Source organism: Stenella coeruleoalba (assembly GCF_951394435.1).
Source record: "Stenella coeruleoalba genome assembly, chromosome: 2".
NCBI classification, from domain to species: domain Eukaryota; kingdom Metazoa; phylum Chordata; class Mammalia; order Artiodactyla; family Delphinidae; genus Stenella; species Stenella coeruleoalba.
The window spans coordinates 70,920,083-70,945,185 of record NC_137147.1 but is presented as its reverse complement, the minus strand read 5'-3'; the positions used below and the strand labels follow the sequence as shown (position 1 = coordinate 70,945,185).

The window sequence follows — 25,103 nt, the reverse complement described above, 5'->3', positions numbered from 1 at the left end:
ACAAAAATTTTCCTTGACTCTGTGAATTTTGCGGAAGTTATAAAAAAGAGGAAATCATATGCATCAATGATAACATTTTTATATGGCTCCAAAATCAAAATGCTGTTGATGATCCTTCACCTACTTAGCTGTAAGAATATCTCTGCTCTAAAACATATAAAAACAAAGAGTGGAGGATTATAAAGCAAAGTTAGTAAAGATAAAAAGTAGGAAAGTTCTTGAGTCCCTTTAAAACATTAATTTCATGTTCCTTATCACCTAGTAATTTTTGTGTTGTTCAATACCTTAATTTATGACTAATATTTTCAGAAATGGAGGTCAATATATTTATTAGTAGTAGTATTTTAGTTTTTCAACTAAACTGACACCAACCTATAACTTTATAAAAGTAACAAGTATCTCTAAATAATATAAAAATTTTCAATTGCTTTCAGGTAGGTTAGGCGCTATTTGAGAATGATATTACATGGATGTTCTATCTAAATTTGTAAAATGACTATTTTGATTCGGTAGATCATTCTCTTTTTGGCAGTAATAGCTACATTTTTAAAAACAGAGCTTACAACCATACTGTTAAAGGTTACTGAAAACTTACTGTAGTCACATGAATACTTACAACGATTCAATGTGACTGTATGAAGTATAGGCATTTTAGCTAATTTGTTCTGAAACATCCAGCTATAAAACCCAGCATATTTTTATTTTTTTAATCATAATCAAATACTATTATAAAGAGGTATAAAATCAGTATGTTACTTTTATAATCCTTAAAATTATAATACAGATATTAACATTTAAAGTTATGTTTTGGTAGCACAAAGATACATATGACACTGTTTTATGACTCATCAGGTAGATAAAAAATTGTGAATGTTCTGTCACTGACAAAGCACTGAAGGAACTGCTTTCCTTGTCCCAAACATTTAAACGGGCAGGCTGAAATATCTGTTGAAGTTTGAGCAGAAATTTAGTTGAGATCATCTATGAGATATCTCATTAGTTAATTTTTAGCAAGTATTGTCATGTTATCTTTAAAACACAGATCTGGATAAAGATATTTTTTAAAAAATAGAGCCATGCATTTTTAGGAAGGTAGCAAGCAGTGAAAGTATAAATTCAAATGCTAGACTGGGCTACCTCATAAATATATTTACATGTATTAAACACATACACACACATAGCACACAACTTTTCTTACCACACATATAATTTATAGTCACAGTAGAAATTTGTTTCATTACAATTTGTCTATATAATCATTTCATTTTTTTTGAAAAAAATCTAAATTTTCTAGAGACATTTCTTCAGAATGTCAAATATATCCCTCATATTCCCCTGATTAAGTGCATTCAGTTTCAAGAAGTAGACTGAGAAATAATTTTTTTAAAATGTTAATTTGTTAATTTTGTTCACAGACTTTTTGGTAGAAAATTATTTGTCTGAAATGCTGAAATATGTTAAAGTGATATAATTAGAAAGTTAAACCATGATTACATCTTACACCAATTATAAGATTAGAATCATCCTTACATTTTATCCTGTGCACATAAAATATTAAGAAAATTTACTTTTAAGGATTTAAAAATCCAAATGTTAAATATAATTATATTTTGTGAATATTTCTTTTCAAAATGAGAAACATTTTTGCGAAACAATATTGTTGAAAACATTTATATACTGACAAATTGAGGTGTTACAACGTAATTTTTTTATGAAGAAAAATATATTAATCAACCAAGACTTTTGAAAGAGCTGTTCTTAAATTACTTTAAATTTTAATATCACTCCTGTTTTGCTCAATGTAATGATTGCCTGTATGATTATAACCCACAAAGAGAATAGCACATGAGAGGTTAATTATGGGAACTATCCTATAGACTGTCAATAAAAAGTAATGAAATATATAATTTTATAACATACACTCTAAAATCACCTTAAGCTTGTATAAGGTACGTGAAGATGATGTTAATTTCTACTACACTGCATACCAGTCTCATATTATATTTATTGCACCTATAACCTTTTCTTTTAACTCTAGGACTCGTTTATCCTTCCAAAAGAACTTGCAAATATGTGCACAGTACTTATATTACTTACACAAGCACATTACCTTGTCCTTCCTTTTTAAATTTTTCCCTTTAATCATTTTTCTTTCTTTTAAATATTCAAAAATTCTGAAATAACATATATTTCAGAAATAGTATGTGAACTTTTCATAAAAGTAAACATCTTCAAAAAAATATGTATCTTTGCAAATTAAAGAATTACACACATCATCTATCTTTATATTAAAGATGTCCTTATGTAGTAAGCACATTTTCTGGATTTTAGTTTTAACTATTTGAAATAATCTTATATGAAGTACTGTCAGACATATTTGTATTTGTTGTTTTACCAAATACTGATGTAGCCTCCAAATTTTGTTGGTATAACTGACATTTGTCCACATAGAAATAAATAAAGGTGTGTTATGATTTAACAGAAGACATTAGTGATTACATATTAATATTTGTAATATGTAGCATTTATCAACTTTAGACAGGAATAATTCTGCTTACAATGAATAATCTTAGAAATTAGAAAATTAAAGAAAATGTAAATGTAAGTTATTAAATTCCAAGTTTAATAAATATACTTAGTAGCCTAGCCACTGAAAGTTACCCAACTTTTATTTCTGACACAAGGACATGAAAACCTCTTAGAATTACACTTTTTTCTCTGAAAAGTTTAAAAAAAATCCATATTTATTTGCATATTTAATATTAATCTAATACGGACACAGAGAGGAAAGAGACCCTCTGAAAACAAGTTGAGACAAAAAGAAAAATTAATTCATTTGTATAATATCTCAGAGAGAGTAATGTTCTATTTCCACTCTATGCATCAGATCAGAGCCAAAAAGCAGGTGTGGAAGCTTGGAGATGGTGGGCAACTGAACACTGATTGGGTGGGGGTTGGAGGAAACGAGTGTGGAGAATTATGTGAGATAACCTATTGGCTTACTTCTTAGATATAGGAATACAGCATTTACCTAAAGGAAAATCTCCAGGACTTCCCTGGTGGCGCAGTGGTTAAAAATCCGCCTGCCAATGCAGCGGACACGGGTTCAAGCCCTAGTCCGGGAAGATCCCACATGCCGCGGAGCAACTAAGCCCGTGCGCAACTACTGAGCCTGCACTCTAGAGGCCGCGAGCCACAACTACTGAAGCCCGTGTGCCTAGAGCCTGTGCTCTGCAACAAGAGAAGCCACCACAATGAGAAGCCCACGCGCTGCAACGAAGAGTAGCCCCCGCTCGCCGCAACCAGAGAAAGTCTGCGTGCAGCAACGAAGACCCAACGCAGACATAAATAAATAATAAATTTATTCTTTAAAAAAGGAAAATCTGTGTTTGCATCCCCACTGAAATGACAAATAGCAAATTTTAATTGTACCCATGACTTCATTTTCATTGGTGAAGTCTGTTAACACACTGACTTAACATAATATTCTTATTTCTGAAGAAAAACTGGACCTTAAATAGCATACAATTATTTGGTGTAACATGTATCAGCTAAATCAGATATATTCCTGACAGTTACAAATCAGTTTTCCCTTCAGAACTATGATCTACAGTTGCTACAGTTGCTACAATCCACCCAATCTTCTATGAAATGCTTATTGAGTGGCCCAGGCCCTGTGTTGGGAGCTAGAAATAAAGGATACATGTGGCACTGTTTCTGTCTTTAAGGAACTTCCAGATCAGTTATAGAAAACAGATGTGTCAATGTGTCAGTGCATTCAAGTCTTAAAAGTGTGGGTACAGAAATATATAAAGGGTACAAAGGAGACAGAAAGCTTAACTGGAAGAAAAAGGGATAAGAAAATCTTTGAGAGATGATCATGTTTCATTTTTGTACTATCAGTAGCCTATCCTTTACTGTCAGACATTCCCAATGAGGTTGCTCTGTGCTGGAGAGTTCCTGTTCAAACCTAAGTCCATTTTAGTAGGGATGATCTGCTTAAATAATGATATTATTTTTAAAGAATTTTACTTATTCCTAGACTTATAATTGTTATATCAAAGAAACATGAAGTAAGATTAACAGTATAATTATACTAATTTTACTAGCATCAACTTTTCAGAAAAAAAAGTAATGAAGTGGCTGTTTCTCTATTTGCAACCACAAAAGAACCTCTATGGGAATCCCATGGAAAGAGTTAAAAATACCAAATAGGTAGGCTTTAATATTGATACGTTTCTGATTAAAAATAAGCATTAAGAAAAAAAAATAAGCATTAAGAAAAACACATTTACTCCTTTGCCAAATAAGAACCCCAATTCATTATGGTTTAAAAAAGAATGACAGTGTCTGTAGGCATCATATTTCTTCATTATCATGGCAGGAAAATTATTGAACTATTTCATAAAGCGATACTTTAAAATAAATGCAAAACAAGTTCCAGTATAATTTAAGATAGCTCAATTAATAGTATGAGCTATTTTATTTAGGGCTGCCATGTTATACACTATATATGTACTGCTTTACATTTTCAAAGCAATTCCTATCAATTGTGGATACCTGCTATTTCATTCATTCAGTCAGCTGACGTCGATCTTCCTTACAACAAGAGACTTCAGTTTTCCTTCAGGAAATAACCCTCTCTCATTCTGAGTGCCATGTACTTTAGGTAAGGCTGACCACCTTCCAATACCTCTGGAACTGGACACATGACCTAAGAAGCCTGCATATCACACTTTCCACACTCGTAGCAGGTACTGATTTGGGACTGAGCACATGACACAGGATGGTCCAATAAGAGTTAGCCTTAAGAATCTGTGAAATTGTTGGGATGGAAGTAACTGTGTTTAATCTAGCAGAACACAAGCTTGATATTACTAGTGCTATCTTGTCACTATATGGAAAGAGGAAGAAGCTGACTGAAAATAATTTTAAGTTGACTTAGATAAAAGGAGACTTCAGAAATGGAGAGAGAGACGTTTCTGATACCATTTTGGCATCTGAATCTAACCATGTATAAAGCCAGCACAGAATCAATATAATTTCCCCCCCTCTTTTTTTTTTGTTTTGGTTAAGCCACTTAGAATTGGATTTCAATAACCTGTAATAGACAAAACAGTATCCTTGAAAATAAGTTCTTGTTATATCATGTAGTATTTGCCTATCCAAAAGAAATACTGACAGTTTACTGTATCTCTTGATGCTCTAAAAGTCAAGATGTCATAACTCTGGTAAAGAGACATGAGTGCATTATTTAACGTATCTTTTACTGAGATATACATGATCTAATAGGATAAATTTCTTTCATTTGCCTAATGTATTACACCTTAGGCTACTGAGGCACCATTTATTAGTGGCCATTGGAGAGGTATGTGTCATGTGGGGGGATCCACACTGAACTGCTGACCAAAGTAAACTGAAAAAAGTGTATCTTTCTTTTGATTATAGATTTTAAAATATATAAATAACTGTCTTTCTAAAAAGTACTGCTCTGACAAAGTACGTATGACAGAGCTACATGAAATATCCAAAATGAATGAAAAAGCAGCTCTTCCAACTCTCTATGTGTGTTTAATCTACTTACTTTTGATCACCAAATTCAAGGCAGTACAGTTTTCATAAGCATGTCTTTATACCTATCGTAAAATACTATGCTATGTTCTCTCATATATCCTTACCCCCCACCTACTGCCAACACCAGGTTTTAAACCTGGAAGCCATCTGTGCCTTCTCTTGCTCCCTAGATCTCTACATCCTGTTATGCACTGTTGATTTTTTTTCCCCTGAAATGCTTCTTGCCAGTCCTACTGCTTTAGCCTATCTAAAGGAATGTGTGGTGTAATAAAAAGAATCTAGAATTGACAGTTAGGACATATGGACCTTCACCCTGGCTCTGCTGTGTGACCTTTGTCAATCACTTCAGTTTCATCATCTATAAAACCAGACAACTTGATAAGACTGTGGATGAGTTTTTATTTTAGCATTATTAAAAAGCCCTAATCAACAGCCTTCAATGATCTCCTTCCAGCTACCCACTAAATTATCCAGACTCCTTATGTAGATATTCCAAATTCTCCATACCCTGTCCCCAACTTGTTTTCCCAGTTTCATTTTCTATGACTAGTATTCTATGCTGAATCCAAACTTTACCTGCTAGTTCTTAAATATACTCTATATTAGTTGTTTTTCTAGGTCTTTGCCTTTGTTTATTCATTTGTTCCAAATGACTAAAATGCTGCCTATATTTCCAACACTGTTCTTCCCCTTTAACTCACACATTTTTGCTTGCTGAAATCTTATGTCTTCCAGAGCAGCTTGAATGTAATGCAAAATATATGGATTTATGTAAGAACTAAATAATAAAGTATTTGAAAGACTCCAGCATGGCCATGCAGGAGTGTGTGTGTGTGTGTGTGTGTAAAATACGACACTGGGTTCTTAAAACAAAAACAACTTTATCATCTCTAAAATCTAAAATTCAAATTATATTGCATCCATACTGAAATTTACAAAAAGACAAATATACAGATGTTTTAATCTTGTCATAAAATTCCTGAAATCAGTAACACAGATTTGTCATTTAAAAATCCAATAAGAGTACAGTAATTAAATATGCACTATATGCCTTTTTCTTAAGTTTTCATCAATGTATTATGCTTTTCCTATGTAATTTTATAGCTTCTTACTAATCAAGCTTGTGGCTAGGCTTCTTTAGCCATAAAAAATGTGGTCAGATTGGTTCTAAAAGTCTAGAATATAAACATATTAGTGTTTACTTGATTAAGCAATGAACTGGATCAATTAATAAGATGACGAAATGACAGTATCTACTGAATCATAATCACAATTCATAACCGGTGCAGTTACCTCCCACACCTTGCCTTGCTTCGAGCAATTGCATTTTTACCTTAAAATAATTGAATTTTAAAAGTTTTGTGGAGACCATACATCATCCATTTTATATCTTCTTCCAAAGGGCCATACTTTACTTTCCCCTCTGGCTGTAAGACATGGCAGAAAATGACAGTATACCTCTTTTTCGTATCTCTTTGGAACAAGACAGAAAAATGAATGATAATCACCAAAAAATTTCTAAAGGCAAATAAAGTTTAACTGAACTATTTTTTTTTACTTCATATATTTTTTACTATTCCCCTTGAAGTATTATTCCAAGTTTTTTTTTCTTTTGATGACTGTTGCATATTTTAAAAATATACCATATTACATTTCAGAGAGGGATATACTTAGGAATAAGAAAAATAGGAGAAATCTATTCTTTATAAGAAGGAAGTGAAAAAAAAGCTAGACATAATGATATCAAAAAAGAATACTACTAGAAGTCAAGTAATTATGAGAAACTATGAGGGTTGTAAATGATAAACTATTATAGAGCAGCTCATTATTTACAAATGAAAATAATTTGGGGTATTGCCTTCTTAATGCTTACTAAACCAGCTTTTACTAAACTGAGGTTAAATTTCTGGAAGTCCCATTTGCCATTATCATCCATGTGTCAAATTATCAAAAAGCTCTTTGAAACTATTATTATTATTTTTAAACCCTCTCTTTTTGGCTCATCTCTTTCAGGGCATGTATACTAAGATATATGTTCAGATTTCTTAATTCTTATTAGTGGAAAAACATATTTGAAATATTTGGGCTTTTTATATGAAAACTAATATTTTCAACTTAATATTTTAAAGGTTGCAACAATCAATTTAAGTGAAATTGATTGAAATCAATTGAAAAAGTGAAAAACAGCCATGCACATGAAAGTAGGGGCTGTTTACTGAAGGAGATAATGGAAAGGTGTGAAAGAAAAGGATAGAGGGAATCAGGAATTCTATTTTGGATATATCAAGTTTGAAATGCCTACCAGTCATCCAAGTGAAGATATCAATGATATGTAGGTGATTGGCTATGAGTTTGAGAGTTAACATAGAGATAGTATTTAAAGCCAGAGAAATGGATAAGGTAATCCAGTGGAAGGTAAAAATGAACAAACAGTTCATTAAATAGTGGACAGCAAAGAATTGTGCAGGATAAGAAAATATTTAACTTCTAAAATAATCAAAGATATTCAAAGCAGAGCAGCAAAATTAATCACCAAAAAAAAAAAAAAAAAACAAAGGCAAACCAAATGAAAATGAGGGAATGGCTTAACTACTAATCTCTTTCTTTTAATCTCTTTTCTGTGGCAGTATATATCAGCTTTTGGAAATCACCTTATAGAACACATTAAATTATAAAATGAGCATAATCTTTAACTTAGTTTCTCTCCTTCTGTGATCCATCTGGGAAATAATCCAAAACATGGAAAATGTCATATACACAGAACAGTGTAAAGACACTATATAAAGCTATAAAATAATGTGGAAAATATCTATGCAAAATTTTAAAAATATATAAATGTATATGTAGAATTTGAATTAAACAGTGTAAAATTATATGCAGATAAAACTGAAATAAAGAAAATAACAGAGGTTGGGTTTCAGATGAGTTTTTCTTACCATATAAACCTCGTATTAAATTTTTAAAAATTAGTATAACAAAAGGAAATAGAAAAATTATCCCCAAATTAGGATGCTGAATAAACAAATGCCACAAAAGCAGAATAAACAATTCATTAAAAATAAATTTTGTATATTTCTGGTATTCATTGAACAATTATTTACTGAGTTCCAGGTACTGTTCCAGATGTTGGAAATACAGAGTTAAATAAAAAGGTTAAGATCTTGCTTTCATGAAGCTTCCAGACATGTGGTACAATAAATACTAATAAACATTTAAATGTGTATATAAAATGATTTGATAAATGACAGAAAAGCAGATTTATAAAATACTTTAAAATTTTAAAACAAGAAAATTTAAAATCATAGTTTTTAAATAAGAATCATGTAATTATGCTAAATGCCTGTTTAGGAAAACCACAAAGTTAATCTAATCTAGGAATATAAAGCTATTTAAAAGTCTGAGTTTGGTACATGGGTTGATTTAATATTCTATAATGTAAGCAAACTAATTTGATATTATTGGAAGTAAATTTCTCAACTATGTTTAAAAACTGATCTCTAAACTTATATAACTAGGTAACTAATTATTAAAAAAATTTTCACAAATTGGATTATTTTTCTTTTACAAATTTTTGATTAAGCCATTTTTACCATTCAAATTAAGTATTATTATTAATTAGTTAATGATAGATTGATGTACCATATTTTAACATGATTTAAAATATTGATATCAAATTACAGTTGCTTGTATTTTATATTTACTAATCAAGCTAATTCAACATTTCTTATATTTTAATTTCACCAAGAATTTTTCTGAAGGCAATATTTGTTTTTTAAAAAATAATAGTTGCCTACATTTCAGTGTCTTATTAGTAAAGGGAAGTTGACAGTTTACTATCACAAATGACTGTCATTAAGAAATGAAAATGTCCTGAATTTTTCTTATTACATTAATACTTGTAATGTGCAAATACATATTGACTAATATATAAAAAGCTACAGAAAAATGTCTGCAATTTAACAAAATGTATTATTAGTCATAAAACTAATTTTTTTTCCTACATATGAAGTAATTCACTTCTAATACTTAGTGAATCACAAATAAAAATACATTACTTTTATAGCCATTATTTGGCTAAAGTTAATGAAACAGATCACTTCCTTTCTCAAATATATTTTTAAAGAGTAACTGAAGGACTATATCACCTAATGGAAGGAAGAAAACAATAGCTAAACCAAAGACCAATAAAATTAATTATAAGGTACGAGGTTCAGAAGAAAAGGTGAAAAAGATCAACTGGAATATTCCCAAATCAAAGATTAAAATATTAGAAAAAATGAGAAACAATTTTTATTCCACAGTGATCAGGTATCAAACTCCTCAATCTGGCAAAACTATGAGAATATGAAAAGATATTATCAGAGAGAATATGCAAAGATTTTCCTATTTCTAAGCTTTTTAAAAATAAAATTAAAATATTGAAAATAAACTTGATAACTACCTGGTTTTCCTGTTTTATGTATTTTCCATTTTATATGGCTCTATTTGAAAGATGGAAAAATTCTGTTGAAGGGTATATATACACACACACAGAGCAAGACTAGTGCACATTCTGGAGTAATGAGGCACTAAGTGCTTTAGTTATCTAAAGGCACATACAACGTTCTGTCTTGAGAACACACTGTGTGCAAGAACTACCAGAGCTATGACTGCAGGGAGAATGCTGATGAAACAAACAACCACCGTTACCTACTAGGTAGTCCAGAAAGACGAAGAATATTGCGTATCTGCCTACTTACCAGCCAACACTAGACAAGGCACTCTGCACTTTTATCAGTGACTGAGCCATATATGGGATGTAAAATAAGGAACATTTCATATTTCATTAACTCTTTTCCCCTGAAGTTTACCATTTTTTCAATATGAAAACTTGAAAAGCCCTAGGCTTTCCATAAATATAAATATGCCTTCATATGAAATCAAACCTTTAGAAGGGACTTTGGAAGGTCACATAACATGGTATTTACTAAGTGATGTGTTATAATTCTAACCGGAAAATATTAATGGTGTGCTGCTTTCAGCAGTAATTCTTAACTTGCCCTCAGGAAGATCCTCTGATGCCCATCACTGGGTGTGAAGGACAAACCATCTACAGCATAGCACACTAACAAAATTAGAAGTTTGCAGTGGAATGGGTATGGTTAGGAAGTGCTCATTTAGCTCTCCGCCATAAATTTTGGCAAGAATATTGCTAAATAATCTTTAAAAACAGTAATGTAATCTGCATATATAAATATTTCCATGGTTAGATAACCTCTAACTGTATTTGGTAACAGTCAAAAGACTACTACTGCTATCTGCAAAGACAATCATCCTTTGTATAATATTTCTTCATAGATTTAAATTGTATTAATTTGTAACCTTTACTGTTTTCAGTGATAATACTAACACTTTCCCTTCAACTTGTGCACAAATCAAATCAATATTTGTTCTTTAATTTAATGTTAATCAAATAATATTCAAAGTGTGTTATTTCATTAAAAAGTCGAAGTTGTGAAGAGATAGTGTTATGTAATACACAATTATATAATTATCGTATTTTTAATAAACTACTGTGCATTTTTCATATGGTAAATGGTGATTCCCAAATAACAAGAGGCTTCAGGAAACATTTTTCCAACTCTTCAAATATAGATGGCTAATCTCATCCTTAATCTATTAAATAAGAATATACATAGGTAATTTTGATGAGGCTAGAATTGAAAACTTTTGATATATTAATTAACAAAGAATAAAGAAAAATATTACAGTTCCTTTGCCACTTAATAAATGTCTCCTCTGATCCTTAAAGCCTCTCTTGTGATCCTTCTTGAAACTCCTCAAAAAGCATCCCACAACTAGGAAATGAAGGAGTCAAGTAGTCCAAACAGATATCTATCAAAGACAGTCCAATCTTTCTCAATCTTTTGGAAAGTTACCACTTTATATTCCTTAGAACATTACATAATATCGCAACTGGAGCCATTATTTTTTTCCATCTTGTTTTACATTCCCTTAGTTAACACTTTAAAAACAAAGTAGAAACATAAAAAGTTAATAATGTTCATATTCCTTGTCATCACCCTGATGATACATGAACACAGGATATTTCTGACTTAAAAATAAGGCCATACGTTTCTTAGCAACTTAATTTTCTTTAGTTAATATATTACAAACACTATTCTAGGCCAATTTATATGGCTCTAACTCATTATTTTTAAGAGCTTCACCACATAATATTCTACAATACCATATTTATTCAGCCACTCTCCTGTTAAAGCAGATGGTTTTCCAACTGTTGCCACTGTGAATACTACTGCAACATACATCTTTGTCTATATTTCTATGTATTGGTACATTAAATTTTACTGGGTAGATTCTCAAAAGCTGTAATATTATAGCATCTCTTATATCAACAGTGTATGAAAATGATTATTTTCTATATATATATATATATTTTTTTTTGTGGTACGTGGGCCTCTCTCACTGTTGTGGCCTCTCCCGTTACGGAGCACAGGCTCCGGACGCGCAGGCTCAGAGGCCATGGCTCACGGGCGCAGCCGCTCTGCGGCATGTGGGATCTTCCCGGACCGGGGCTCGAACCCGTGTCCCCTGCATCAGCAGGCGGACTCTCAACCACTGCGCCACCAGGGAAGACCTATTTCCTATATTCTTGACAGCACTTTTTATTTATAAACACATGCACACACACACAGGCACACACACAGAGATAAATTTTTGTGTTCTTGATATATGTGTATTATATACACACATAAAATTCTGTCTATCTGGTAAAAAAAATATATAATCTTGTGATGTTGATTCAAATTTTCCTGATGCCTGGTAAGGTTAAACATGCTTTCATATGTTTATTGGGCATTTCCATTTCCTCTTCTGTAAACTGCCTTTTCATAATCTTGACCTATTTTTTTCTCCTGGGTTTTTATTTTTTAATATCAATCTAGGGTTTCTCTGTATAGTAATTAATTGTCATATGTGTTCAACATATTTTTCCAAGGGTACTGTCACCTTTTGCTTATTAATGGTGTATTATTCTACTATACCAAAATATAAAATATTTATATATTTGAATGTTCTAACCTATTCCTTTATGTTTTAGATTTCCTTCTTGCTTAAGAAAGTCATCCTTAACTTGATTTCACACACCATAATTTCATCAAATAGTCTTACAGTTTCAATCTTGTATGCATTGAGATTTACTTTTATATATTATACAAGGTAGAGGTCAAATTTATTTTCTTTCAGGTGGACAGTCAAGTATGCCAGCACCATTTATTAAATAAAACATCCTTTTCTAAAATAAATAAAATGACTCAACTATTACTCTGGACCAGGCAGTGTTCTAAATGCTTCTCATGTACTGATTTATTTAAGAATCATGACAACCCTATGAAGGAGGCACTGTTATTATTCATCTTACAAACAGAAAACACATGGTGAAGTTAAGGATGTTTCCTTAAATCAGAAAATTAGGAAGTGGCAAAGAAGCTAGGAACTATGGCCTAAGAGTACAATTCTCTTAATCCCTATATTACACTACCTTTCTTAATGAATGATAGAATACAGTTAAGTTCCCATATGTACTTGGATCTATTGATATTTCTGAAATCTCTTTTATGTTTCATTGACCAATTATATTTGTTTGTGTTAATACCACACGGCTTTTATTAGTATTGCAAAATTTCACTTGAAGAAGGGATTTTCAAAAATAAAAAATGAGTTTTACAACATATAGACCATAAGCGTATTCTTCCAACTAATACTAGTCACTCAACAAATATTGAGAACCTATAATGCTCCTGGTTAGTGCTTCTTAATACATAAGAGAATAAAACAAAGACCGCGGTTCTCATGTAACTTATTTTCTAGGAAAGTGAGACTGACAATACACAATAAATATGATAATAAGCAAAGTATGTAGTATTCCATGAGGCAATGGAAAAAAATATAGCAAGACAAAGGGAATCAGAAGTACTTGGGAGAATGGGGAGGCCAGGTTGCAGTATCAAATAGGGTGGCCAGGTATATCCTTCTCAATAGGGTATTGACAGGTGAATTTTGAACAAAGACTTGAGGACTATGAAGGTGTTAGCCAAGTAGACCTCTGAGATAAGAGAATTTCCTGTACAGAGAGGCAAGCACATGCCTAATGTCTGCAAGGAAACGCAAGCAGGTGAATTTGCCTGGGGCAGGGTGAGGAAGGAGGCAAGTGGTAGGAAATGAAGTGAAAATGGTAATGTGGCAATGTCCAGATCTTGTAACTTAATGGATGTCATTTTGGGGATATTGGCTTTTGCTGAGTTCAATGGAAAACTATCACAGGTGTAATTTTTAAAAACTGACATATTTTAGAAGCCATAGTCCGCTCAGTGGAGAACAGACTTTGGGGAGCAAAGGTAGAAAGTCAGAGAAACCTATACAGAGGCCTTTGTAATAATTCAGGCTTGGACTAGGGTAGCAGTAGATGTAATGAGAAGTGGTCAACATTCTATATATTTTTTAATGGTAGAGTCGACATTATTTCTTATAGGAACTGGATTTGGGGTATTAAAGAAAAGAGATGAGGATGAATCCAAGATTTCTGATCTGAGAAAGTGGATGTATGGAATTGCTTCAACTGAGACGGTAAAGCCCATAGGTGGAGCAGGTTTGGAGTAGTTTTAGGACTCCTAAATTAAAGATGTCCATTAGATATGGATGTGGCAATGCTGAGTGGGAAACGATACAGTCTGTAGTTTCACTCTGAGATCCAGATGAGAGATAAATGTGAACCCAAGTTATGTGGGATCTTACACAATTTTAGAGGACATCTTTGTCCTCTACATTCAAAATTATAAAGATAAAACTAGGTAGAGAGCCTTGTAATAAGCCTGTGCAGGTTAGGAATCTTAAGGCTTAAGCCTTCATTAGTTCATAGTAAACCTGCCTCTCACTGGAAACATATTTTGCATACGTCAGAATATAAAAGCCAAGGTATTATATGAGGAGAAAGAAAACTATATACCCAGAAAAAGTTTCAAGTATTAAGACTCGGATCACTCCAACATTAAGAGGGATGATGGGAAGAACTAGCAAAGGATTTTGAGATGAAGCACAAGGTATGATACAGGAGGAAAATCAAGGTTGTGCAATAATATCCTAGAAGCCAAGTAATGAAAGTATACTGTGAAAGTGAAAGTGACAAATTATAACAAATACTGCTGACAGGCCAAATAACACGTAGATTGAGAACAGACAACTGGAATTAGCTATATGATCATCACTGATGTCCTATGCAAACACAGTTTTGGTAGAATGGAGGCAAAAACCTGATAGGAGTGAATTTAAGAAAAGATGGGAAGACAGAAACTGGAAAACAGAGAGTAAATAACTTTTGTGAGTTTTGCTACAAAGGAGTATGAGAAATAGGGCATTAGCTGGTGAGGGAAGTGAGATTAAAAGAAGTTTTGTTTTGTCTTTTAAGATGGGAGAAAAAATACATGTATGTATGCTGATGGGAATGATCCTATAGAGGTCAGAAACTTGAAAGATAAAGGAGAGAGAAGGTAGAATTGTTGAAGAGATGACCTTGAGTAAAGAAAAAATAATAAGGTTTAATGTGCAACTGAAATTACTGGTTTTAGATAGGAGCAGGGAAAGTTTATGGTAACAGATGAGAGGTAGAATATGTGGGTATAAATGAAGTTGTGATTTTGTACAATTTTTCTTTTTATTGCTTCCATTTTTCTCAGTGAAGTAGGAAGTAAGATCAGCTGAGAGTGAGGATGGAGCAAGAGATATTGGGGTGCTCAGGGACAATCCTTAGATGGCCCCATGATCTCTGCTCCCTTGGTGTTATGCCTTGTATAGTTTCCTCCATTTAAGTGTGAGTAGAAATTGTAACCTGATTTCTAATCAACAGAATATGGCAAACGGATGGAATGTCACTACTCTGATTAAGTTACACTGTATGGCAAAGGATGTGAGAAGTCACTCCTGTGTTTAAGTTCAATAAGACTTCATCTTGCTAACACACAACGGAGAGAGAGAGAGATTTTCCTGTTGGCTTTGCAAGACGCAAACAGCCAAACTGTGAAATGCCTGTAGAGAGGGTCACACAGCAGGGAACTTGGGCAGCCTCTAGATTCTGAGAGCTTCCTCTTGCCAACAGCCAATGAGAAGTTGGGGTCCTCAGTCATACAGCTGCAAAAAACTGGATGCTGCCATCAACCTACATGAACTTAAAATCGGATTAGACTCCAGTGAAGCCTCTAGATGAGAATACACCCCAGCCAGTACTTTGATTGCTGACTTGTGACTCTGAGCCGAGGACTCAGCTAACAGTGCCTTTGACTCTTGACTCAAAGAAACTATGAGATAATAAAGGTGTGCTGTTTAAGGCCATAAGTTTGTGGTAATCTTTTATACAGCAACAGAAAACTAATTAAAGGAAAGGAGAAAGGAGATGAGAATTTATGAAACAGTCCTCTAAAGAGTAAAAAAGTCACTGGGCTTATGATTACCTGACAGAATTAAGGGTCCATTTGAGATCTGTGTTCATGAAATCAAAGTGGGACCAGTGAGTTCTATTTGTGTTTTTCTGTAACTATACCAAAAGTGCTATATATGAGTATGAGTTATCTATTTTCATTTGTTTTGTATATTTTGATATATAATTTCAAATTTATTAGCACATAAATAAATATCTATAAAGCACATATTTCTGAAACTCTTCTTTTTATTCTTTTTACTTTTCCTGAAATTTGAGAAGAATCCCAGGAGAGCTAACAATCAGGAATCTAAAATTAAGAATTTAATTATTGGCACCATTGACTGATTAACAAAACCATTTTGTTGAATCTTGAAGTGATTGAAAAATGTAGCATCGATAACTTAGAACTGATCAAATACAACTGATTCTGTTTTTTATCTTAAGTTTATAAACACATTGATTAAGACTCTAATTCTATTTGTATCTTTATATTTGCTTCTTAGTTAAAGTTCCACATGTAAAAAGTGTCAAACCTGCACTTTGCAATATGCAATGCATGCAAAAAAAAAGAGTGTAAGTTGTAAAGTATTAGCCCTAACTTTTCTTTCTTAATAGGAAAATAATAGCAATTTGATTTATAAGTTAGACAACAAGTAACTCAGTACTCTCACTAGGGAAGAAAATAACTATAGAGCATCTTAAGCTATCCTAAAAAGCATACAGAAACTTTGTATAGAAATATTTTAGAGTTGAAAAAGCAGCAATATTAGTATCACAGAATCTTTTTTTAAAAATAAAACTCAAACAGTTTAAGCTGTTTTATGCTATATTATTTACCATCTTAAAGAATAATCTTTCTTTTTCATTATCACTTGAAAGAAATTTCAGAAAATATTAAATAAACATAACCTAACACTTATATGGTGAGTAGTACACTCTAGAATAGCACTGTTCTAAGAATAGTTAATGAACTTATTATCTGAATTTCACAGAAGGGGAAACTGAGGCCCAATTTACTCAGTAAGTGGCAGAACAAGGATTTGATTATAGGAAATTAGGCTCCAGTCTTGACTTTTAACCACCATTCTATAAAGCTTCTCATACGACAGTCCTTCAGTTTTCCAGGGGAAATTATTATAGACCCATAACACTGTAGTTACAGTCTGTCAGTCTGATCTGTGAAAACAGTCTGACCTGTGGAAACATGAGGGTAGGAAAGTAAAATCCAGTATGTACTGAAACATTATAGTCATTTTTAAAAAGAACAGAAAAGATTTTTAAACGTTGAAACTGCAGATAAAACTTACTCTTTAATGTATTTTCTGTGCTTTTTATTGTTGGGTTTTCTAAATGTTAATAGTCCCTTAGTTCCTTTTATTACATTAGTTTGTAACACAAACTATTTATTCTAAAGAAAACTCAATCATAACTCATTTAGCTATTATAGATGAAATAACACAAGTAGTCGTCTAGATTGCTTTATATTGGTTTATGAAAATTCACATGGAAAAAGTCTGCAGTTACTTTTAACAGCAGAGGATATCAGATTAGCTATAACACATAAACAATAATTTTAACACAAAACTGGAGACATATCTGCTAAATTGCTGGGTAAGAATAAAGTAAACTTATACCAGAAATGAACGTTATATTATTATAGGTTTAAGAGTCTATTTTAAGTATGGAGAGTTTAAGATGATCACATTAAAACCCATTTTTCTATCTTGGTTACTCTTACAGATCTAAGTCAATTTAGTGAAGCTGAATTAATTAGGACTATCCACAAGAAACAACTGTGAGCTATCTAAAGACTGAATAAACAGCAAAAACCAAATTATCTTCTGTCCTACAACATTAATAGAATCTATTGGGAAATACCCTTAGGGAACGAAATAATTACACACTACTAATAACATAAAGATGAAAGATAACTACAATTCCTTCAATAAATTTAAGGATTTTGTTTTGTTCTTTTATACCTTGCCTCATGTTATCCAGGAGATATTATACTTCTTTGTAGAAGAACAGAAGAAATCAAAGTATAAATAAAACACACTTAACAAACATAGCTAGAACAGTGAACAGAGTATAAAAGCACAAATGACTTATTATTTCAAATGAGAAAAATATAATTAGAAAAATATAATTAGAAAAATATCCGAAGGTGGATGTAGTAACATATCTAGAGGGTAAAAGTATTATATTGTTAGTAAACTTCAACAAGTAACCTTTTTAAGAAATCATTTTATAAAAATTCATGTTCACATAAAATAAAGAAAATACAAATCTAACTTCAAAGACAAAATTATTGAGATGGTTTTTCTCTCTAGATCCAGAATGTTTTACTTTTTACGTTGAGAAAAATCATTTGTTTTTATTACTGTTGTACTCATTTGTCTTGTTTTTATTTGGAAGAGAATGAAGTACAAGAGAAACATTAAAAACATAAAGTCAGTTGTTTTCACAATAGTTTTCTGTATCATATAATTAAAGCTCATATAGGAGATAAGGTATGAGTGAAAATGTATATACACTTTTCAACTTCACACATCAATAATACAAGCTTGGTTCTCACTTTATGTAGTACCATTACCTTCAAAGAGAAATGCTGGGTTTCATCACTAGAGATGTGTACTTTTTTAACCAATTTATTGGGGCTAAAATGTGAGCATTATAAAGTATTTCTCTTTGAAGGGAATACTACTGCATAAAACAAAAATCAAGCTCCTACTATAGAATAACATTCTAAATGTTAGTTTTGCTTTCAATTATTTAAAATTTTTTCCTGAGGTTGCAAAGGTATTAGAATCCATAAATGAGCAAAATAATTCTGATAGCCTTATATTAGATCATATTCAAAAGCCACATTTAATGTATTTAACAAATATAGTTCAAAGTTAATAATTTATTAGTCAACTGTATGAAAAATATATTAAAAACATAAGCTCTTGTTTAATATTTAAATAATCCCATAAGGCCTTATATTAGTAAAAAAGTGGAAATATTAAGGAAAATAACATTTCTCACCTAAATGAAGCTCAACTCAGACAAAATGAAAATGTGTTTAATCATTTTAATAAATATATTTTTCAACATTTGTCATGTTAAAGTACAGTAAGGCTCTGAATTACATAGAATATTTTAGTGATTTCCTTAAACGTGCCAAAAATAACTACATTTTTGAAGAATGTCCTACAAATATTCAGTACCAAAACAATCAAGTCAAACTAAGATATATTTCTAATTGCAAAGTTTGCCACTCCAGCAAAGAAAATGCTATTATTAAATTCTAAGAAAGTACCATTTCCTGAGTTGTTAAACAGCATTAAAATTATCACAAATACCAATTTCCAGTTACTTTTAGATTGCTAGGAATGCTTTTCATCAAAAGTTTAAAATTGTTACACAGTAAGGCATATCTGAAATAAAAAACAAAGAAAAATGCATTCACATTTAAAGATATACCTTTGCTCAGTAAGTCATATTTATACATTTAGTTTTTACATATATGATATTCTTAACTTATATACCAAGAATCCTAGGGAGAAATAATAAGGGAGATCATAAACACCAACTCAATAAATAACCCTCAAAGCTCATAAAGTCATAATTTTAGGGGGAAAATCCAAAATTCTAGTAGTCTACCATCTGAATATATTTTTGTTATCTAAAGCTAAAAATGCATATAAATTTTCAGGAATAATTGATATTTCTTTCTCAAGTTATTTGGAATCTGTTCATGGTGCACATATGTGAATGAACGAATACATCCTTAACCCACCAGTATCTTTTTCTCCAGTGTGCAGGCAATCACCCGTGAAAAGTATGGTGTAGATGACAGGATGATACTGTACCTGATTAGCTCTGGAGGTGGTCATGGGATCAGATGGAGAGGACTTGGTGGTAGTTGGGGAAGATGGCAATGTCTGGGAATAAAGCAGTTCAGGAGCAAATCAACCTTTATAAGCCTTAAACTGATTATTTAAATAAAACAAAATAAAATAAAATGTAATATAACGAGAACAAAATCCTATGAACAAATTTTTCTCCTATTCATTCAAATTTAATGGAATTTAAGATCAATTAAGTAACTAATGCATGTAAATATGCATGCATAAGCATGTAAAAATAAATTCATGACTTGAAATCATGATGGTGACTGATAAAAATTCACATGAGTATTAAAGGTATCCTGACCATATTCATGAATAGTAGTCTCTTTTCTTTCCCTCTTGTTTTCTTGGGGGAAAAGAGATCTCAAACAAAAATTCAAGAAATTTAATGAGTAAAACTGAAAGTCATTTTCCTATCAATGAATACAGTCGGGGGTTGAAAGAAGTGGTGAAATGAAGTTTACTTTCGCATAAAAGTATCCACCTACTTAATATGTTGAACATCACCAACAAGTTGATTCCACATGAATTTAGGGTTCCATACTTAAAAGCAATTAAATTTGCTGTTCTGAGTTCTTAATATCACATTATCTTCTAAAACATTAATTTTTAATAAATTTAGAGCCCGTCTGAAAATGTAAACATTAACCTCATATTAATAAACAAGTAACTAATAGCATTTTAACAAATTGCCATAATATTTTTTATCATTTGTGTTAAACACTAAAAATTTATATAGATAAGGGGTATAATATATTATAGCGTCATCAGCCTGTGTTGAAAATAGGTACAAAAATATTAGGAATCAAATTATTGTTCATTTCACTTCTAAACACATATACAAACTATATATAAAATATGCCATATGAGACCATAATATACTTAAGATATTTTAAAAACTTCTCATGTCTAATAGAGTAACCTTAATGTGTGTGTAACATGTTAAGATGTTATCTTTTTAAAAAGGTATATTTTCACTCAGCAAATAGCATGGCTTAAGTAGCACCCTCAATATATAATATTTCTTAATACATGAAATGGGGTAGTTTTATAGTACAGACAAAATTCTATATGGACATTATGTTTTATATTAATATATATCCATCAAAATTACTCAGATATGAGCAAAAGCATAACTTTAAAGGTTCAGCAGTGTCAGGAAAAGCAGATGAAATTACTTAATACAGTCATATTTATGCATTTAATATTTCAAAAGTCCTAATTAGGATAGAATAAAGCATTTAAGAGTAAAAGAAAGGATAAAAAATTCACAGGCTCCTGCTTAACTCACTGTTCTCAAGTAACAAAGTAAGACTGATTCTAATATCAGATCACGTTTTAAACAGTCCACTCCTCTAGGGATTCTTGATTCTTAAGTTAAAACCTAAGATACTTTGAGGAAAACTAGACTTAATGTTGAGTCATACCAAGATTTTTGTTAAATCATACTTTAAAAAGGGGAGAGGAGCTACATTCAGAAGTAAAACCTCACAAAAGAAGAAAAAAACCCTTCGAATCCTTTGTTTTCTGTTTTTGCTATTTGTAATAAATTCATTTTACAAAGTCATTTCTCCAGAGAGACTTTCATTTCCAGTCATTAATAATTGCCCTAATATTTTATTTTCCATGCAATACTATGCAGAGACATACGCTATTGACTTTGGGCTACTCTTGTACTATGAACTGAAGAGTAAAAAAGGTTTTATTTTCCCACCTCTGGTTACAGTTGTTACTGTACAGATTTCCTGGGGGTAGTTAACATATATTTAAGAATATGTTCTTTACTAATCTCAGAGTGATTATGAGACTGCTGACTAAATAGATGTGACATAAACCTAGAGGCCATCTATCCCAATATAGGTTAGAAGCCAAGTTCATTAACCTACAGAAGCATGAGGTATGTGTGTTGGGCTCTTCTATTTGCATCAGGATAAAATCAACTTGAAGTATCACAGGTGTTCATTATGACATCCATCTTGCCCTAGATATGAATTCTCTTGAAATATTGCAAAGAAATATGTGGAAAAAGTAGTAATATCAAGTGACTCAGAATTTGTGGTCACTAAGATTAATATTATCTTCTGTCAATTTATTCAGTATTTTTCTTTTTACTTGGCGTATATGTGAGGTATTGGGCATGTATTAATAATTGATAGAATTCATATTCATCAACATTGTCCTTAATAATTCTGATGCTGTTTCTTTCTCACAGAAATAAAAACAATAATTTTAAACTTCTGGAACAATATTAATATGTTTAAAATCATTAAGGGTTTGGTTATTAAATATCATATTCTGATAAGTTAAGAGTTTAATGTTTTAAATAAAACATCAAAATTAAATAAGTTTGGGCTTTAAGGGATAAGATTGTCAGAGTCTTTTGACACAGTCAATTGCATCTAAATATATTTTCTTGTTTATATTCCTAAAATAATAAACATGTAATGAAGTAAACAGGTGATGAGTTTTCTATTGATATTTATCCATTAGTCATATAGATACCCTTAAACAGAAAAAGTCTCCTTCCTTTACAAATTTAACCTATAGCAATAAAGAGAATCCAGCAAGTTTGCATTTCAGTTGATTTTTTAAATGCTGGTGGTAAAAACTGTTCTCATAAATAGATATGTGTAAATATATTAACGTACTGCCTTTAGTTTAAAAGGTTCTATTAATTAGATTAAAAAACAGCTTTGATAGTTGTTCTCAACCACACAAATAGAACAGAAAAATTAGTAAGAAATACTTCAATGTAAAATATGTTTGTTTCCCTAATATTTTATAAACATTTTTATTCCTATTTACTATGCAGACTAAAAGTTAAAGTGGTTTCAAGTTAAAAAAAATCATTTAGTAAAACTTCTGATATATATCTGGAAGATGTAACTACCTGAATATCCATATAGCAACAATATATTAAAATATGTTATAGATAACATTTATAAAGGATATATACTGCTAAAAACTTTTTTTATATTTATCTATTAGTGATTATGAAGGGCACAGGCATTTTTTAGCACAATTTTATCTTTCAAATGGAAAAGTATGATATTTTTATTTATATGACACAAATGTCTATTTAAGAATTCTGCTTTAAACGTTGAAGGCTGAATTACTTATTGCAGAAAAATCTGAAGTGGTTTATAATTTTAAAATAGTGGATCCTTTGGAATATAAAACAGTTTTTTAAAATTCAAGATTTAATAATAGTCATTTAATTAAATGTAGATTTCACTAGGCTCTTGAGAATAAGAACTAAAAAGTGATTACAAATTATGAAATGCATTCTTGTTAACAAGTGACAGTTTTACTGGACCAGAGAATATTACTATAAATAAACTCCATAATAAATAAGCTTACCTCAAGCAAATCTACAATAATAGACTGTCAAGGTCTATTATATGTATAGTGAAAACAGCAACAAACAGCAAACTTCAATTTTAATTTGGAAGGTACTACTAGCTAACTGAGTAACATTACTTGAGTAATCGCCTTCCCAATCCTTTGTTTTCAGTTCTGTTAAATAAATCTGCATACTACTCTATAAAAAATAATAGATCAGCTATTTAAATATGTAATTGTTATCTGTGGTTTTTCATCCTGACAAGTATCCAGCATTCTCCCAATGTCTGAACTATCTGGAACCACTTAGCCCTAATATAAACTCATGTTGTCTAATTTCAAAAGGTCTTTTACAATTGATTCCTATTCCATAGCTTATATTCCTCCTAATTACTATTCTACACCTTTATCCTTCTCTTCAACCATTCAATCCCATGTATTTTATCTTCTTTTCAATTGATAGTTTTTATTACTTGAAAGAAATCATGATTTTCCAGAATGAGCTTCCTTATCTACTACAATTGGCCTCATTTCAACCTGTTCAGTTTTCCAAACCACTTTTTCCCCTATCTTCTCATTCTTTTCAATGTAGACAAAATTGTGATCTCCCGTTCAAACTTCCTACTCTTCAGGGGCTAGGACCTTAACACCCTAAACTATTATCTTTCCACCACTCCTGAGTCATTTTGTTCCCTTAATGATCTCATCTGTATTTGGCATCTCCAATTTCTCTACCTTTTCAAGCTCCTTTTTATTCTTTAACATTAGCCATTCGTTCTTTAGTAGCAGGGGTTATGTGAGTCTCTCTGATCTAACTTCTATTTTACTCCTTTTATATCCACAATTTCAAGTCAGCAGTTCCCACACTTCACACTTTTTTTTTTTTTTTACCTAACCAGCCTCTTTACCTTTAGGAAATATTATTAACAAATAACAACTGTTCTCTCAACATAGACTTAAAACTAACTTTTAGAATCTCTAATGATTTCCTATTAAAAAAATAGTTATTCTCTAATTTTTCTTTGGGTATTTGATCCTTTTTAGCATCTTTCCTTATATTGTACTTTCCTCATTTTCTCCCTTTTATCTTTATGGTTAATAAGGAGCACTTACTACGAACCAGGTATAGATCCACTCAGTTAATACTCACAATATCCTTACAGAACAGATTACTATTACTTTTCCCATGTTATAGGTAAAGAAGTTGAGGTATACAGAAGTAAAACAGCTTGTCCAAATGTACACAACTGGTAAATTAAAGAGGCAGGATTTGAAACCTGGCAATCCTATTCCAGATCCTATACCTAACCGCTATACTATAATGCTTCTGATTTAGTTAAAAAAAAAAAAGTAACTGCTTCTTTATCTCTTTTTTTCTCTCCTACAATGAAGGTGTAAGTGAAATTATCACCTATACTGCAATTAAGGATCTATATTTTCAGTTTTAAATTCTCACCTATGCTTCTATCAAAGACTACTTCAAGGAAAAAACATACTATGTACAACTTATTCAACTTGCCTGAAACAAACATACAAAAATATTATCTCACATAGATGCCTGACTAAAATTCACTAGTTGCTTCCTAGAATTCAACATTTTGCTAGGCTCAAAACCACATATAGTCATTTTTAAATTTTCCTCATTATTTTAGAACTGGACTCAAACCAGTCTCAAAGCCTCACAGATTTCACTTTGAAATATCTTTTAACTTCAAGCTTTGTCTCAACTTTCACCACCAGAGGAGATTGTGTTCATCATCTTATTCTTAAAATATTCCCTGGTCTCCTAACTTCACCCTGATACAAGACTTTCTATTACAAGT

The 25,103-nt window shown here is 31.4% G+C and overlaps 1 protein-coding gene across 3 annotated transcripts in view; it reads right to left on the bottom strand.

Annotated features, from left to right (window-relative positions):
- Positions 1-25,103, bottom strand: part of NOVA1 (NOVA alternative splicing regulator 1) — a 141,955-nt gene that overhangs the window by 3,708 nt on the left and 113,144 nt on the right. For all 3 annotated transcript variants that reach the window (XM_079912935.1, XM_079912936.1, XM_079912937.1), the window contains one exon: positions 19,900-19,971. In XM_079912935.1, the coding sequence (XP_079769061.1) occupies positions 19,900-19,971 (72 nt within the window). The remainder of the gene's footprint in view (positions 1-19,899; positions 19,972-25,103) is intronic.